This window comes from Microchirus variegatus (assembly GCF_963457635.1).
Source record: "Microchirus variegatus genome assembly, chromosome: 1".
NCBI lineage: Eukaryota > Metazoa > Chordata > Actinopteri > Pleuronectiformes > Soleidae > Microchirus > Microchirus variegatus.
The window spans coordinates 3,894,808-3,911,780 of NC_139802.1; the positions used below are offsets into that span (position 1 = coordinate 3,894,808).

A 16,973-nucleotide genomic window follows, 5' to 3' on the forward strand; every position below is an offset into this window, starting at 1 on the left:
GTTTCTTCCAAAGTGTAATCCAAAGATTTACAACGGATTTAGAATCACAAGGTGCAGCTTTTATGAAATAAACATCTATAATCCACGCTGAAATTTCCCCATTACCCCATTCAGACGACTCGTTCCCCAGACGACGCAGCTGCAACAGAATCCAATCGGAGAAAAAGCACAGACACGTGACTCCACTCAAACATCACTACTTGTTTTTTTATTGTGTCTAACTTTCCAGACTGGATTGGTAAAAAACAAAAAACAGCCATTAAAACATCAGGAAAAAAATTATAGAAAACTATTTAGATGGTTTACAAAATATATACATTAACCCTATACAAATACACACACACACACACACATATATATCATCATACTGAAACAAACAGTGGGATTCAAAAGTCTGAGTGCAAAAGCAAAAAGCGAACATTACATCTCTTCATCTTTCTCAGCCTCTTTGTCAAACAAAGGTAAAAAAAAAAATTATGGAATTGTTTTACTGAAAATAAAAATGAGTCTATGTTTTCTTTATATCACATCTGCTGGAAAATGTATGCATGTGAATGGTACTTTTAAGTACAGCAATGAGAACTAATAAAACTTCAACCAGAGCGGTGTCACTCTGGTCTACAGAGGAGCATCATCACGTAAAAGCATTTAAAACATTAATCTGCTAGTAAAAATAATAGCTCTGCATGCACCGAGGCTATAGCAAAAACAAACTCTTACAAATGTCATGGAGTGTTGGCTTTTTTTTTTCTCTGTAGTTACCAGACCACAAGCTCAACGGAAAGCTGAGGGACTCAGGCTGTTGGACCCCACTGTACATCTGTGTACATGTATTTGTATAAACTTGATGTATATATTGCATCATCTTTGTACATGTAACCAAAAACAAAGAGAAAATAAAAGAAAGTACATACTCTCCTTAAACAACAAAAACGTTCTCACCTAGCAGTCCTAGGTGAGGTGTAAACAAACTGGCCATGCAAGAGAACCCCGGAAAAAATCTTCCATTTATTTCTCGGATCGAGACGTTAAAGAAAATACGCCACGTCACGTGGAGAGGATTCATGACTCTCTAACATGGCCAAATGTTTAAGAGGAAAACAAGGAGACGTACTCAAAAACACACAATCAACAAGAACAATACATTTTGTACTGCTTTGGGGTCTTGACATCAGTAATTCCTGCATATACAAGCATCAAAAGCACAGAGAAACCATAGGACTAAAGGAAGGGCTGCACTTACCTATGCTGTGCTAATGGAAACCATAGCAACACGATGTGGATGGATGAGCAGCTAAATGGCGTACGGTAAGGTTAATTCTTACAGCGTGTTTAATTTAGAAAGGGGCCGGTTTGAAGCCTTCAAATCTCAAAACCTAAAATGTTGAACGGTTAATGTTTTTTAAGTTGTGTAAAGTTGTTTATGTACAATGTAAGCTGGGACTGTACGGAGTAAACACCGACTTCCAAATGTACTCGTGATGACATCCAAGTTGGGATGAGTGCTAATTGAAAAAAGTTAAAAGAGAATCAAATGGTTCCTTCTGCTCTTTTGTCATGAAGCAGCAGCAGGATGACGTAGAACACACAAAAAAAATAATCAGCACTTCATGACAGAGGACTGTCGAGGACAACCGTAAATGAACTATCACAACCGCAAAGGCTGAATAACAATGAGCAGCGCCTGTCAGCGACTCACGGCAAAATAACAGACAACCAACAGCTGTCAAAGCAGTGGTCAAAAATGATTAGAACCAAATGATGCCAATCACGACATTTACAAACACAAACTGAAATGACAATGTAAAGCTAACGTAGAGCTATAATCGGCACAAAGGACGATGACAAAGCTGACAGGCGAAAACTCTTGCTAGGTCTGTTTTGTAGCAGCATTTGCTGTGATGATTTACTGACTTCAAACCAATTCCTATTCCATGTAGTGTATATATTTTCTACAGCCCCAGAATCTATCCCTGCCTCAGTGTGTCTGCTGTGATCCTATTCATCATCAGGCTTCGCTCTTGCCGTTTTCCTCTCAATTCACTCTCCCTGCACAGCTTTTAACTACGTTCAATCAGACAACACAGTTCTGGCCACTTGCTACGCATAGTTTGATTGTCCTGTTCTTCTTTCACATCAGCCCAAGGGTTGTGCTTTTCTTCCCAACTGTATACAGTATCTCTTGTTACCCACTTCATATTGCTCTGTTCTATGCCTCTTCCTGCTTGATGTCCATTGGTCCTGGTGCTCCGTTTCTACTGCTCACATAATCCATAGGAAGAGTGGCTCCATTTTTCCAGACTACATCTCCTGCCTCAAAGTTCTTCTCTTCCATCGGTTTGCTGATCCAGGCGCCGTAACCGTGGGCACTGAGACCTTCAAAGAATTGTTGCTTTGTGAGCTGGAAGGATGTGGCAGACATCTTGGCCTGGGCGTACGAGGACATGGTGAGCAGGTCTGTGCGGCCGCACCGCGTGCACACAGAGCGGAACAGGGAGAACAAGTTGGACTTGGACACACGGGAAATGCCCAGTTTGTTCCTGCAGGGAAGACGACAGGATTCTTTAGGTGAAAAGCATAGATTTTATCTGGTCCAAATTAGGGAGGGTTTCACATTTAGGGGCGATTCACATGCAGGGTCATTGATGTGAACATCCGTTCTCAAACTGGTCTATCTCAAACTCTGAATTAAACTCTGAACCACCTTCATCCAGACTAATCTCCTGAAGGGGACGCATACAGACAAGGCAACTGTTTTTTGTGACACATGCATCAAGCAGCAAAACCTGTGAGGAAAAAGCAGCGTTGATAACGGATTGTCTTTGTGTTGATTATTTGTCTGAATGAATTCTGTGAGGCTGGTCATCTCAACAGCTACCTTGTTATGGTTGCTTAGTAATGACAGATGCGGCAGGAGTGTGAAAACACCTTTGTTTTACATTCATTTATCAGTGCTGCATGTGAGCCAATTCTTACAGTATGGGCCAATTCCAATTCCTATCTTAACCCTCAATCTTAACCCTCAAGGTCAACCCTTAATCTTAACTGGCCCTCAAAACCAAGTGCATGCACCGTGCAATCCATGCTGCCGACTGTTGGATTGCAGGAAATTTGAGGTTATCCATAATAAAAACAAAATGTTCCAAAGGAGTTTCCTACATACCCGTCCAGTTTGCCTTTGGTCCCATCCAGCACCTCCACACTTTGCTGGTCTGGATAACTCCAGTTCACACTGGACTCCTTGGTCTTGCCCGTGTGACGCGTGGAGTCGTACACACTCACTCTTCCCACCTTAAAGTCCAAACAGGTGGTACGAGAGAAAAGGCGGGGGGAAAGAGAGCATATTTTGTTAAGTTAGACGTCAATGCGAGTTCAACTATTGTAAACGGAGCGTGTTAAATGTGTTGTTCTGGGTGTGATGCCAGCATCACAGTGTGTCTTTTGGCGATTGTCGTTTCACTGATGCGTAAACTGAAAGCAAACCACGTCTACCAAAATGGGATAAAACGGGAAGCAGATTGAAAGCCTGAGGTGCTCTATACACACACACACCTCAGGTGGAAGTCAAATTTAATGATGAGCGATGAAGAATCAGTTGTACTGGTACGGAATATGTGTGTCTATATTTGGAGACGATTGTCTCCCGCTGCTGAAACCTTTTGGTGCTTTACCTCTGGGTGGGTTAGCATAAAGGGAGGAGGAAGACTCTGGAAGAACGCTTCACTGTCTCTGGAAAGCCGACAGCAAACTGCACGTGTCAGGTGCCCGTGGCTGTACAGATAACCTAAGGGAACACAACAACAAGTTGTAAAACAGGAATGCGAGACAATAAATGTCATGTAAAACCAGACGTTCATTTCATTTAACAGATGTCAACTCAGTTTGATCACATCGTCTCTTCTCCATTTGGGTATAACAGAGACAATGCAACAGCTGTTTTTACCAAGTGTAATGGACTTCAGATAGATGGGATGCATAAAATGGCTGAGCAGTGCCCCCTGCAGGCCGAGCACATTCCAGCGGAGGATCTTATCGCTGCAGCTCATGGTCCGCAACCTCTCTCCGTGCTGGATGCCGTCCCAGGTGGGCACGATGGCACTCGACTCCACTGGGATGGTGCCCTCACCTGGTACAAACAAACAAAAAACCTCTTGATTCCATGCATTTATACACAATGTTTACAAAGACAGGTGTTTAAGTTTCATTTCTCACCATTCTCCACTTTGGTGCGAAGCTTGCCCTGTTTTGCGTTCTCAAATAGAGGCTGGTGGCCTGCAACCTCATCCCCGGACTCACTGCAGGACTTATCAAACAGAGCCCCATCCCCACATGGCGCTGTGCTGTGGACGCAAAAAAAAGACAACACATAAGATATTAATATGGCGCACAGCAAAGTTACTGATCCATACAAGGAAAATAGAATACATGCGGTTCTCCCACCTGATGTAAAGGTGAAAGGTGATGTCAGGTTTGAGCCGCAGTTTGTTTTCATCCCCGAGCTCAAATATACTGTCGTCTGAGCCGTCATAGTACTTGAGCAGCTCACTGTACAGAAACCTGGGAGGAAAGGAGACGGCGAGTTAGACCTAAAAATAATGTCCTGCAGACTGGGACTGGGCAAAGATATTTTTAGACCCATGTGAGAAACAATGATAAAGGAGCAAGATCTATTTCTACCGAAGAAACCCCCTTCTGGAGATGATTTCGGCGTGGCAGTCATTTACAGTCTCTCCTTTAAGACTCAGCTCCTCCCCTTTAACGCAACGATTTCCTGACAGACAAAAAAATAAATACAACAGACAGACATTTGAATGTTAAAGAACACAACAACGCAGCAGTGACCTTGGTTTGTTTGCTTTCCGACAGTGCATGACTCAGAAATCCATAAAAAAATACCTCACAGACGCAGTAACAACACATTTTCATTTGTTGCTCACACAATTCTGTTTACTCTCGGTTTCATTTTAAATAAAATGGACATACCTGTCCCGAGGCTGACAACAGTGCCCAGGCCCTCCCCCTTCCTCATCACGATAGTGGCCAGGATCTTACGCCCCAAAAGGCTGTGCTGGATACGCGTGGTCAGGGCGTTGAAACGCTGGTAACTCAACATTGCTATCTGGTCATGCAAAGTGCTGCCACTCACTGGAAGCTAGAGGAAGAAATACATGACAGGTTAGAATAGGCAAAGGGCATTTGACAGAAAACATTTGTTATTATTAGCGATCCAATGACAAACGGATACTAAAGAAAGGTTGTCGAGTGTGAAAATATGAATAAAATTGTCTTATTATACAGCTTGGTGAATATGAGGTTCCATTATCTGTTATTTATGAAAAGCAGACACTGTTTTGATCATATAAAAGACCCCAAATTACTCCACCGAGGGAGGTTAACAGAAACATACTGCTGCACAGTCTGGAAAAACCTAAACACCATTTGGGCAGACTCAAACATTGGCTTTATGATTGAAGGTGCACATTTCACTGGTTAAGAAGAGAAAAATGTGGACAAAAAACTACAGCACAGAAGAAGCAAGGGAGTTTAGGAAGCTCACCGAGAGACGGATAAAAGTGAAACAGGTTGATGCGAAAACAACATCATAATTTAAAAATAAATACAATAGTTGTTTTTAATAGTGTTTTTAAAAGTAGCCACATAATAATTGAAATGTGCAATGAGCTGTTTATTATAAGGAAAACAATATCTCTTTCAGTGCGATTCAAGAGTGGCATCACCAGGTCGCCCTCCCCACATAATAACCAGGTCACTGCTGCTCACTACAGTTTAGCTGTAGGCAAATCTTTCGGTGAAGATAATGAAGGCAAACAAAACCTCCTGACCTGCCTCTATATTTCATCGTGTGCTCCCATAGGCTGTATATAAATGTGGACGCAGTCTTCCAGTTGCAAGAAAAACTTCTGTATTAAAGCCTCAAGATTTGGGATTTGACAGGCACTGTGATATTTTTTTTCCTCACCTCAGTTGGGATGAGCTCTCCAGTGCGTGCTGCCCTCTCGGCTTCTCCTATCAGAACCCGGAGAGCAGCATCTGCTGCCTCTTGTTTTCCCTGCTTCTTGTTGGACGCACAGACTGGTGGAAACCACCTTCCCCCGAGCTTGGCCTGGTAGGTAAACCTGAGCGGGTGGGACAAAGAGCAAGGTGATCAGAGAAGATTTTTGAACCAAGGATCCAACAGAAACCACAAATATAGGTAGAAAAGGTTAGTCATTAGATAAGACAGATCATAGCATGGTCAGAAAGAAAAAGGGGAAGACACAGCTAGCTAGCCTTGCAGCCTTGGAGCATATGCATGTTTACCCGGTCACTTTTTTCTTGAGCATGTACAGTACAAAAATAGTTTTTGGTGCATTCAGGCAGCTCACACATACTTAGGATCATGTGGTGGACCAGACTGACCCACCAGGCGGATCTCAGCAGCAAAGCCCCGGGCTCTGGCGTACTCCAAAAGACCCGACACTGCGTTGTTGTTCAGGTAATTGATGAGGTCCCCGACCCCTGCTTCATGAGCTGCTCGCAACTCATCTGCTGTGAGAGGGGGCAAAGGGGGGCACGTGGCACAACTTCCATCTCCATCACCGGAAGAGCCTAGGGGCAACTGAGGCTGGAAAAGAGAAACGGGAGAAGAAACAGAGAAGTGAATGTTACTCGCCGAAGGTAGCATGAAAGTGTCATAGCCGTTCGATGGCAATGTCTCTCTTCCATTGTTGTTTCTCCAAAATCACGTCAGACAACTCCAGTCATTCTTTGCTTTTCTCTCCAGACCTTGTTGAGCTGCAATCTCCCGTCAGCCATTAATTCTTTGACGGCTTCCTCTGCTGCCAGCTGGCGGGCTGCCTTCTTACTTGGAGCCGAGGCTTCAGCAAACAAGTTCTCTCCAACTTTTACCCGATAAACGAACCTAAAGACAGGAGAGGGGAGGCAAAAGGTGCGGACAGAGTAAAAGAGAGAGGGAATTCAGTTGGTTTGTAACTTGAATTTGAGATGATGCCGCACTAAAGAGAGTCACTATTCTAGACTGAAGACTTCTCAAATTTAGACAAATCAGCAGATGTGCCAGGGTGACTGTAACACTAGAGCCCGTGGTGCATAAAGAACCAGAGGCATAGGGCATTTTTAGAACGAAGGAAAACAAATTTGTACTGCAAAAGGGGTGGATCTTAGATCATGTGGTACTCCAGCACTGAAGACAGAATAAATAGAAAAGACTATCAACTGCTTCCCTGAGGAGAAAATGTATGAACACAAACAAGCTCTATCTACAGTGGCAAGAAAAAGTACCCGAAGCCTTTGTAATTACCTGGTTGTCTGCATAAACCTTTCATAAAAGTGCAGACAAACACAACAAGCTTATGCTAATGACAAGAAACAGCGCGGGGATAGCGATATTAAAAGGAACAGATTCCAAGAAACATGAAGGAGCCAGTACCGTGGGTCATGTGGCGGGCCTGCCTGCCCAGTCATGATGAATTCAATTGGGTTCCCACTGCGTTGGCTGTATTCCATCAGGACAGACACTGGATTTTTGCCACCAGGGAGAGAGCGAGAGATTAGCTGGCGAGGTACCTCCACCATCTCTATCCTTTCCACGCTACTGGACTCAAATATTTCCCCCATGCTCTCAACTGCACCCTGGTAGACGTGAAGAAATACAAAAAGTCAGCTTTTACTTCAGTTCAGCATCTCTTTCTGATCGAGTGATACTTTATGACTTTATGCAAGAAAAGAGCCAGTCTAACACATATATATAAAATATGAAGGTGAAAACTTACACTGGTGTCTGGAAGCGGGTCGACGGTTTTTTCCAAAGTGTCAGTGGGTTCTTCTTCCTTGGTGCTGGACTCTCCCTGCATCTCTTCAATAAGAATGTGCAGGGTGGCTGCAGCAGCATCCTTTTTTGCAACCTTCTTACTGGAAGCCTCTGCGACAGGGTACAGCCTCTCGTTCAACATTACCTGCATACGGAATCTGACGAAAAACATACAGATACGAGACATAAGAGTTCGGTCCAACACATGAATGCAGCATCTCGTCTTCAAACTGAGGCTGGTTTATTTCTCACTGAATTTGAACAAATAGTTTTTGTTTTACAGACGGCAACAACTTCAAAAGCTTAGGTTTGTAAAAATAGTAGATAGATTGTTGTGGCACTAAAATGTATATCAGAGGCCAGGTTGTGATTTCATTTATTTAACATATAATTACACTGCATTTCATTTGGAACCTAAGCCCTAATATAAATCTGAACATTGCAGCAGGATCATGCAAACAATAATCCCAGATGACCTTTGTTGTGGCAAAAATTGTCCTAACTTGAAGTAGTGAACTATGAAGAAATAAAGCTAAAGCTCAACCAAAGTTGACTATTCTTTGCAACGAGAGTCAAGATGGACAACAGCTCAGAGGGAAGCCCAGGATGACTCTGAGGAGCATGAGGAAGTTTTGCACGGTTTATAGTTGGTGTTCGCACTCTAAGTGTTACCTGTGCAGTCTGTGAATCAGTTTTGTGGGTGGGTATAATTCAGCTTGCTAGGCGTTTATAATGTGCTAAAGTGAGAAGAGCTACGAGCATGTAGGTTTAGGTGAATGTGTGGTATGAAGCTACAGCAATGTGTATATCGAGATAAATAAACAAATGTAAATGTTATTCTCCATGACAACCTTTTAATTAAAACACTCGCACCAAGGGAGAATATCGTGTCACTAACCTTGGGTCGTGGGCAGGCCCCGACTGGTCAAGTAGCTGAAACTCACAGTTTTGGCCCAGGTATTGGGCATATTCCATGAGGCCGCTCACCGGGTTTTTGAGTCTCACTTCTTGTAACTTAGCCCACAGGTTCTGGGGAGGCGGGGCAGCCAGTGATACGGCAACAGTTCCAACAGCACTGGCCTCTGCGGCCCGTTTTTCAGCGTCAGTCTCCCTGCGAATGGCATTGAGGAATTCTGGAATGTCGTCAGTGGCCCACTCTGTTTCATTGATGGCTTTGACACGGATTGGCTTAAACGGGGGAGGCTGGAAAGAGGAGTCGGCCTGGAGAGGGGAAAGCAAAGAGATGAAATGATAAATACAACGAACCCCTAGGTTAGTAAACCCAGCTAAATAAATGCAGTACAAAGATAGCCTGCAAATTCTGGAGATGTTATTGTTCAACAATTTTGAAGACGTGATGTTTTTTCTGAGGCACAGATTTCTTTGTCCTTAGATTTATGGTGCATTTCTATATTTAACATTACATCAAGACAAAAAGGAATTATTTCACCTACTGCTTCAATGTGACTTTGCTTTAACATCCAGGCCTCTGGTAAAGCAGCTGGCTCAGGGGCTACCACAGGTGCTAGTGGTGAGGATGGCAGGAAATTGGACCCTCCACCTATCTCCTGTTTAATAACTTCCACATCCATCTGACTCTTCTCAGCGTGGGCGCTTTGCGCGGCTTTGATGTTCCTCTCCATCCTCTCTCTGCGGTGGGTGGAGAGCTCCCAGGTGGGAGGGTTGACTTCAGTATTCTTAGTAACATCTCCTTGCTTCTCTAGAACATAAAGGGTTGGATTGACCTGCTTGGATGTCCTAAGACCAAGATTTTTGGCTATGACCAGAGCATTTGCCTCCTTTGAATTCAGAAGGTACTGAAGAACTTGCTCCTTCTGGTCTGACATTGTGGGAAACTCACTTTCCTGATCGGGGGAGTTGGTAGACCTGGGACGCTGTTTCTCTCTGTGCTGACCTTTTGAATGAGACTGGATACCTTCAGATTCAGATGACTCTAAAGAAGAGCTGTAGGAAAAACTGGATTCTGAGTCAGAGTCCTCCTCCTCTTTGATCTGTTCCCTGTTTTGTACTGCTTCTGTTTTAATCTCAACCTTAAATTTGGTTATTAGAGGTTGCTCTAAACTGACAGATTGGACGCAGAGTGGATTTTGCACTAAAGAGTTTTGATTGCCCTGGCGTGTAAGAGGTTCTCTGTAAAGAGTCCACTCAGGGGGGAGAAGTCCTTGCTTAGAAGCTTTCTGTGAGCTCTCTAAAGAGTAGAGGGCCTTGTTAACAATCTTTTTGGGCAGACGCAGCTTTTTGGCTAACAATTTTGCAGATATGTTCTCATTTGGCTTCAAAGCAGCCAAAGCCCTGTATACCTGGTCCTGGTGGGCAGGAGTGAGAGTGATTGAAAATGTTGAGCTACTGGGCTGTCTGCCAAACCTCTCTTCTTTGTTAGGTCTGTCCCGATGAAGAGACAAACTCTGAAATCTGTCAGACAAAGAGTCAGTCTGGTTGCACCACTGTCTGCTGGAGTGCTGGTTGTAGCTCTGATCATGTAGCTGGTTTAGATTCCGGTGACGAGGGCCTTGGGGGCCTCGGGTGGGTCCTACAATGGGTGGATAAGCAAAACTCTGGTCTTGGCTGTATCTTCCTCTATTCCAAGGGCTGCTGGTTGGGTTTGGATATCTAGTTTGTCCTGACTGGGACTGATATGAGGAACTGGGTGGCCTGCCTGGTACCACTACCCCTCCTCTTCCTCGTGGACTGGCTCTGAATTGAGGAGCCTCAGAGATGTGTCCTCGCAGAAACTCCACCTGTTGGGACTGAAAGGAATTGGGAACGGGACAAGGGTTCCGATTCTGAGATCTGTCAAGTGCCACAGATCGATGGTCGGCTTTAAGGTGGCTTGGGATGGGTGGGGCGGAGGGAATGACAGAGGTAACTGGGTTCTGTGTGGACACTACAGTAGGGACAGGACAGTTGTCGTAATTTGAAAATGGGATCTGCTGTGGGACAGCCCTAGGGTAGAGTGAGGCCAGGCCAGGCCTTGTATTCTCCTTGACCCGGAGGTGGGGTGCTGGGTATCTGTGGAAGTGTTCTTTCGGAGGCCCTCCTCTACCTCTGCTCATATCGCAGGGGGTGAGTGTGAAGGGGGCCGGAGCAGCTGGCTGTGCAGCTTCCGTGTGAGTTTACGTCCTTTGGCAAAAACAGCTCACCCTGATGGAAAGTCAGGGCAGGCCAGCTGCACAATGAGAGCACCTGAAAGGCACACAGAAAAAAGGACAAGGTCAGAAGGATACAAGAAAATGCAGTTCGTAGTGCACGTATCACATTGCTGTGCGTGTGTCCGGCTATGTTGAAAGCAGCTGGAAAATGTAGTTGAGATAGTGATATATTATATTATATATAGCATATTGTGTGTGTGTGTTCTTTTTTTTCAGTGTATTTGAATCTCAGCGTGTGATTATAAGCAGTGTTTTAATTATTAAAAGAAATGTTCCACGTCTGTTCCTTCACTGCCAAAATGCACATAAAAGACCCTAGAATGTACGCACCCCTAGAACAATCCACGTTTAAACATATCAATGCATAAGACTCACCATAAGCAAACTATGAAAAATGTATGTCTGACACACAGTCAGCAAAATGAACACTGGAGTGTGTGTATAAGGAAGAAAAGCTGACGTCGGTGCACTTGAGGAGGAAAATTGTGACAAAAACTGACTGCTACAATAAGTACACTGTGTGAAAGAGAACATACTTTGCTACAAAATGTTTTCAATTGTAAATTTGTGGCCTGGGAGCTGAAAAAGAAGAAGAAAGGAGAGTGAAGGTAAAAAGATAAGAACTCATGCCTTGGGAAAGGGAAAGGACCTTGTGTCATTATACAACCTTATCTGTTGGTGTGTGATTCACCTGCCTTGCCTGCATTAGAAAAGTATGATAATAGTTGCAGAAATGTCCTGAAACAAAATGCTGACTCAACTGAGCATTCCCAACTAATTAGTAAACACAAACAGTAAAATAATTGAATGGTGGACAGCCAAGACTGTTAAGGACAACATCATTCCAGCCAAAAACACGGGTTCGTGGCCTGCTGATGAACCGACAGCCAGCTCAAGTGTCTTCACGCGTCACTGAATCTATACCAGCTCCAATTATATGGTTATTAACATGACCCTTCAACTCGTGCCTTTCTGATGTGCAGTAAACGGAGAGAGGAAATATCAGATTGTTACGATTGTTCTTTTTTGCAGGTGATAAACTTTGACATGCACCATTAAATGCTGCCTATGCTGCCGAGTATTTTCAGATTATAACCCAACAAAACTTGAAGGATACTGCAGGGTGACATACTGTCTCTCCCAGTCAAGGTGAAACTTAATCCCGGGGTAAAAGGACAGTGATTAATTATGCAGTCTTTCGTCCTGCTTGCGACCATCTCGTTTTATTTTTGTCACAATAGATTATTGCTGGATCTAGATCCATGGAGTTGGACACACACCGATGCCCCAAAAGGAACAGATTCAAGGACAGAAGAACATAAAGGAGTGCATGACATGTTTTCCTGAGGAGGGCGGCATTACACCTCACAGTGCACAGCCTGCTAGAAATTATTTTTAGAAGAGGAAGGTTAAATGGGGAAGAGTATGTTAGTATAGTTATCAATGAAGTTCTGACTAGGGCTGGGCATTTGAATATTCATTAAGATTATTTGCTGAATATTCAAATATTGAGAGATAGTGAAATGAATGCATGGTGTTGAGCAGCTCCAAGATGCATTCAAGAAACAAACATGCTGCAAAGACACATGTAGCCCACTGAACAAATGCTTAATGCTGCTGCCAACTTGCGACATAAATACACAACTTAAATTTCCAGATTCCAGGTCACTTTTTCCAGATTGTACAGTTAAACTGATCCCCGATATCCTCCTACGGTAACAAACAAACATTGATTAAGCCTCTAGTTTCATATCGGACAACACTCAATAATGTCTGTATCAGAGAGACTGACAACAACGAGACATTCATACAGAGTCAGGTTTCATCCCCTCTGGTCCAGTCAGCACCACATAGACCTTAATAAGATAAGATAAGATAAGATAAGAAGTCCTTTATTCGTCCCGCAGTGGGGAAATTTCCAGTGTTACAGCAGCAAGACAATAAGGATAAGGATAATAAATAATAAACATGCATAAGAACACAATGGTGTTGGTGCATCATTCTAACATGGACAGACAGGTCTGGGAGCCGGGGGGACAAACAGGGCTGGAGCTGACTTTCCTTGACACTGATGTAAGGCAACAGCTGACAACCAAAAATCACAACTCTGACTTTTCACAAATCCACTGAAATTATGCTGCACTGATTTGAGCCTTGGGCAGAGAGGCATGGGAAAGGCAACCGGTGACGTCATCGTCTCTTTTATTTACACACAGTATGCCGTCATATCATTAAACAGCCAACTACTTTGATGTTCAAAGTGACCCCTACATCTGTCACTGAGATCTTTGAATTATTTAGCAGTGCAGGAATTAATCCTGGTACATGCTTCAAATGCAACACACTAGGGATGTGAATCTTTGGGTGGCGCGTGATTCGGTTCGATTCCGATTCGGTTCAAAATCGTTTCTCGATTCAAACATTGATACAATGCATTGTGTGTTAAGGCAGATTATGGCATCAAAACAATACTGTTTGTATAAGATAATGTGATAATGTGATCACACGAAGGCAAACTTGAGACAAAAGTTAACATTTATTCATTCAAAACAAATAAAAACGTACTTAATGTACAAACAATTAACTTGCATAAATAAAAGCTTAGGCTAGCTGCCTTTTTCTACCAGAAGTTACAAAAATAAACTGTACACAAATAACACAAAGGGGTGTTTTCTTCAAAATAGAAACTTTAACCCTTTAAGGTACACGCCAAGAAAAAAGCAAAGGAAAAAATATTTATATTTATTTATTATTTTATTTTATTTACTTATGATAACAATAACGACAATCAATATTTATTTTTTTAAATTGACCCTACAGTATTTCAGATATAGGCCTCTACCAAACGGTTGAATACGACCATTCATAATAAACCTGGTTTGCATAATAAAAACTATAATAGTAATAATAATAAAAAATTAAGTGTTAGTGACTTCAGCTTGATGCACTTTTCAGTGTCATATAGAGACTTAAAGTGTGGTCGACCAAATGGTTGAGTAGTACATTCAAGGGTTAAAAAAAAAAAGAAGAAAAAAAGTTTGATTTTCAAATGATTTTCAAAAATCGACGTTTGAAGTTGTTATTAATAGATTCCGAATCGTGAATGAGTAGAATCGCGATTCATATGTGAATGATTCCCCCCCCCCCACCCCTACAACACACCAATTAGAGATCGGTGTGTGTACTGTGCATATCTCACCTGTACGTACTTCAAACCAAAGAGTCCGCGGTGCAAACGAGTAGCAAGTGGTAACGTAGAAAAACAGCAACAGCAACAGCTTAGAATTATTATGAGCCACAGAATCTAAACTGTCTCATCAAATGTTGAATAAAGAAAATGAATCTCCAACGTGCAGCGCCGTCCGCTTTGGATGAACGATGTCTCAGTTTCCAAAACAACTAACACCAGAGAGCTTGTCACTACCTTTTTATAGGCTTCAGTTCACGCACAACTGTTTAAAACGACACGTTGCTGATGAATCATTACACTGCACATTTAGGGTAAACTCGAGCATCACCGCGTGTAAGAAAACGGAAATCACGGTCATTACACTTTCGCTTTTCTTTCGGGGGAAAGGGTCGGTTTCTGGTTTCTATTGTGGGACCACGTGACCTACAGACGCGCATCATGGGCGGACAGAGTCACAGACATGCGGACTTGATAAGACATAGCTCTGTTGTGGTTCGTAAAGCGTCCTCTCTTACACGTGTTCCGTAAACATGTGCTGTATATACTGGTGCTAAGATCGGGCTGTCTCACCGGGAACAACACAACTAAAAATAAATGACGTAAAATATTGGATTCTGCGTGTAATGTAATACAGTATACAATACAAGTATCACTGCGAAAAGCCCACATCTCAGACAAATAATAGTATTATATTATAGAAAGGGGGAAAACAGCACTACGATGTGTGCTAAATACGAGAATTACCTGAGCACGTGCTAATACATTCTTCTTTAACTAACTAACAAATAAACAAACATACATTCACAGTTACATTCACCCAATAGTTCCACACTTTGTACAAAAGAAAGAAGAGGCAGCAGCAATGCAACATTAAGGATATCAACATTCATAAAACACCAAAAGAAGATAAAGAAGAAAGGAACATCATTATCGATAATTATAAAGTGTATAAATGTTCATAACTATTCAAATGAACGTTAAACTATATAAAATAGTGGGATGAGATGGTAAGTCAAATGTGATGGGTTCTTACTGTTTTATGACACATTTAAAAAGGTTGAGACTGGGTTAGTCAACATCAGAGGGAAACCTGTCTGACAACAAGGCTTTTGTTATTCTTTGGTGAAATATCAAAGTTACAGGCTAAAGTCTTAATGGCGGAGCAAAGCCGACATGAATAAAAAAACAGCAGAGGCAAACGTGTTCGGACTTTTTAAATTTAAAGGACACGATGTGGACAACGTCCCCCTCCTACAAGCTAACGTTAGCCAACATGCTAGCTAGCTCTGCACTGGCCACTGCACCACTTCTCCGCCTGCAGCACAGTCACTTAAAGGTCTGCTAACGCCACAACACACACACACACGCACACAGACAGACACTCTGCTCTTCGCCAGAACCACGACACACACATCATAGAGAAACGTTCACTGGCTGAAATAATCACCTTTTACTCGCGGTTTTCACCTCCGTGGGCTCCTGTTAGTGTGTGGCTAATGTTTTAATGCGGTGAGCGAGAGAGAGGAACAATCGGCAGAAGTGACGCCATTACGCCGGCGACGCACACAAACAGCAACGCCGTCGCACACGAGTGACGTAACGTCAGCGGCAAGGTTCCAATACTTGCTGTTTTACCAACGGCTGCGTCCTTCATGTTACTCCCTATGGAGCCCGTTTACTACACTTGAGTAATAAATATATATTAGCGGAGGTGGAAAGTAACGAAATACATTTACTCAAGTTACTGTATTGAATACTTTTTTTGTGTATTATGTATTTTTTAATTACAATTTAAAATCAGGATTTTGTATTTTACTTGAGTACGTATTGACTCAAGTATTGTACTAATTACTTTTGTAACTTTTACTTAAAGTATATTTCAAATGAACTACTTTTTACTTCTACTTGAGTACATTTTCAGATTAACTACTTTTACTTCTACTTGAGTAATATTTCATCAAAGTATTGGTACTTTTACTTGAGTACAATATTTTAGTACTTTTTCCACCTCTGTATATTAATAAGTCACAATTACGACTTATATGACATATACTACTTTATTACTATCAACTATAAACACTTACTTTTTTTGTTTTTTTAAAGACTATTTAGACTATATTTTGTCCTATCACTATTTCAGAATAAAGTCTCATTTTAATTTTTAAACATGTGGATTTATATTTATAAATATGTAACTGTAAATATAGAAGATAAGAAGTAAGAATTCAATACAGTCTCATCATTCATTCATTCACCATTAATCAAAAATAAATGATCACAAATGCAGAATGATTCACACAGATTATCTCTGCATTATTATTATTATTTTTTTTAATAAAGTGGTCTGTCGTGAAATTGAAATGTACACCTTTAAAAATCACTTCCCTAAATTAATAACTACCACATTACTGTAAGTAAACATAATACTTCTTTTTATTCCACTTTGTACTTCATTTTATGATCCTTTCATTGTGTGGATGCTTGTGGCATATTTCTGCTCCATAATTTGAAGTAAAGCCTGAAATGTATTTAGGGTCTGTTGAAGAAATAAACAAAACAAAATACCAAAACCAAGTCTTGAGTCCCTGTTGAAAGAGTCCAAGGAATCAAGGGTGAATTTGATGTAAAATCAGTAAAAGCAAAGATTCATGCAAAATATTAATTTCATTTGAGCAAAAACTCCAGAAGTAGTCCTTTTGTCTCCTTAAAATAAACCACATATTGGTTGTTGGTCTGCAATGTTTCTATAACAGTCAAAAAACTGACTTTTCCATTCAGTGTT

The 16,973-nt window shown here is 41.9% G+C and overlaps 1 protein-coding gene across 1 annotated transcript; it reads right to left on the bottom strand.

The window, feature by feature from the left end:
• Nucleotides 1–328: 328 nt before the first annotated feature.
• Nucleotides 329–15,728, bottom strand: adar (adenosine deaminase RNA specific). Its single transcript, XM_083888509.1, has 16 exons — nucleotides 15,639–15,728; nucleotides 9,286–11,035; nucleotides 8,730–9,052; nucleotides 7,794–7,989; nucleotides 7,451–7,653; nucleotides 6,787–6,922; nucleotides 6,393–6,625; nucleotides 5,981–6,137; nucleotides 4,984–5,152; nucleotides 4,678–4,771; nucleotides 4,441–4,557; nucleotides 4,213–4,340; nucleotides 3,944–4,126; nucleotides 3,672–3,784; nucleotides 3,164–3,291; nucleotides 329–2,540 (listed from the first exon to the last, which is right to left on the bottom strand). Exons 2-16 carry the CDS (start codon nucleotides 10,903–10,905, stop codon nucleotides 2,210–2,212), a joined length of 4,131 nt encoding a protein of 1,376 aa, XP_083744635.1. The 5' UTR covers nucleotides 10,906–11,035; nucleotides 15,639–15,728; the 3' UTR covers nucleotides 329–2,209.
• Nucleotides 15,729–16,973: the final 1,245 nt, after the last annotated feature.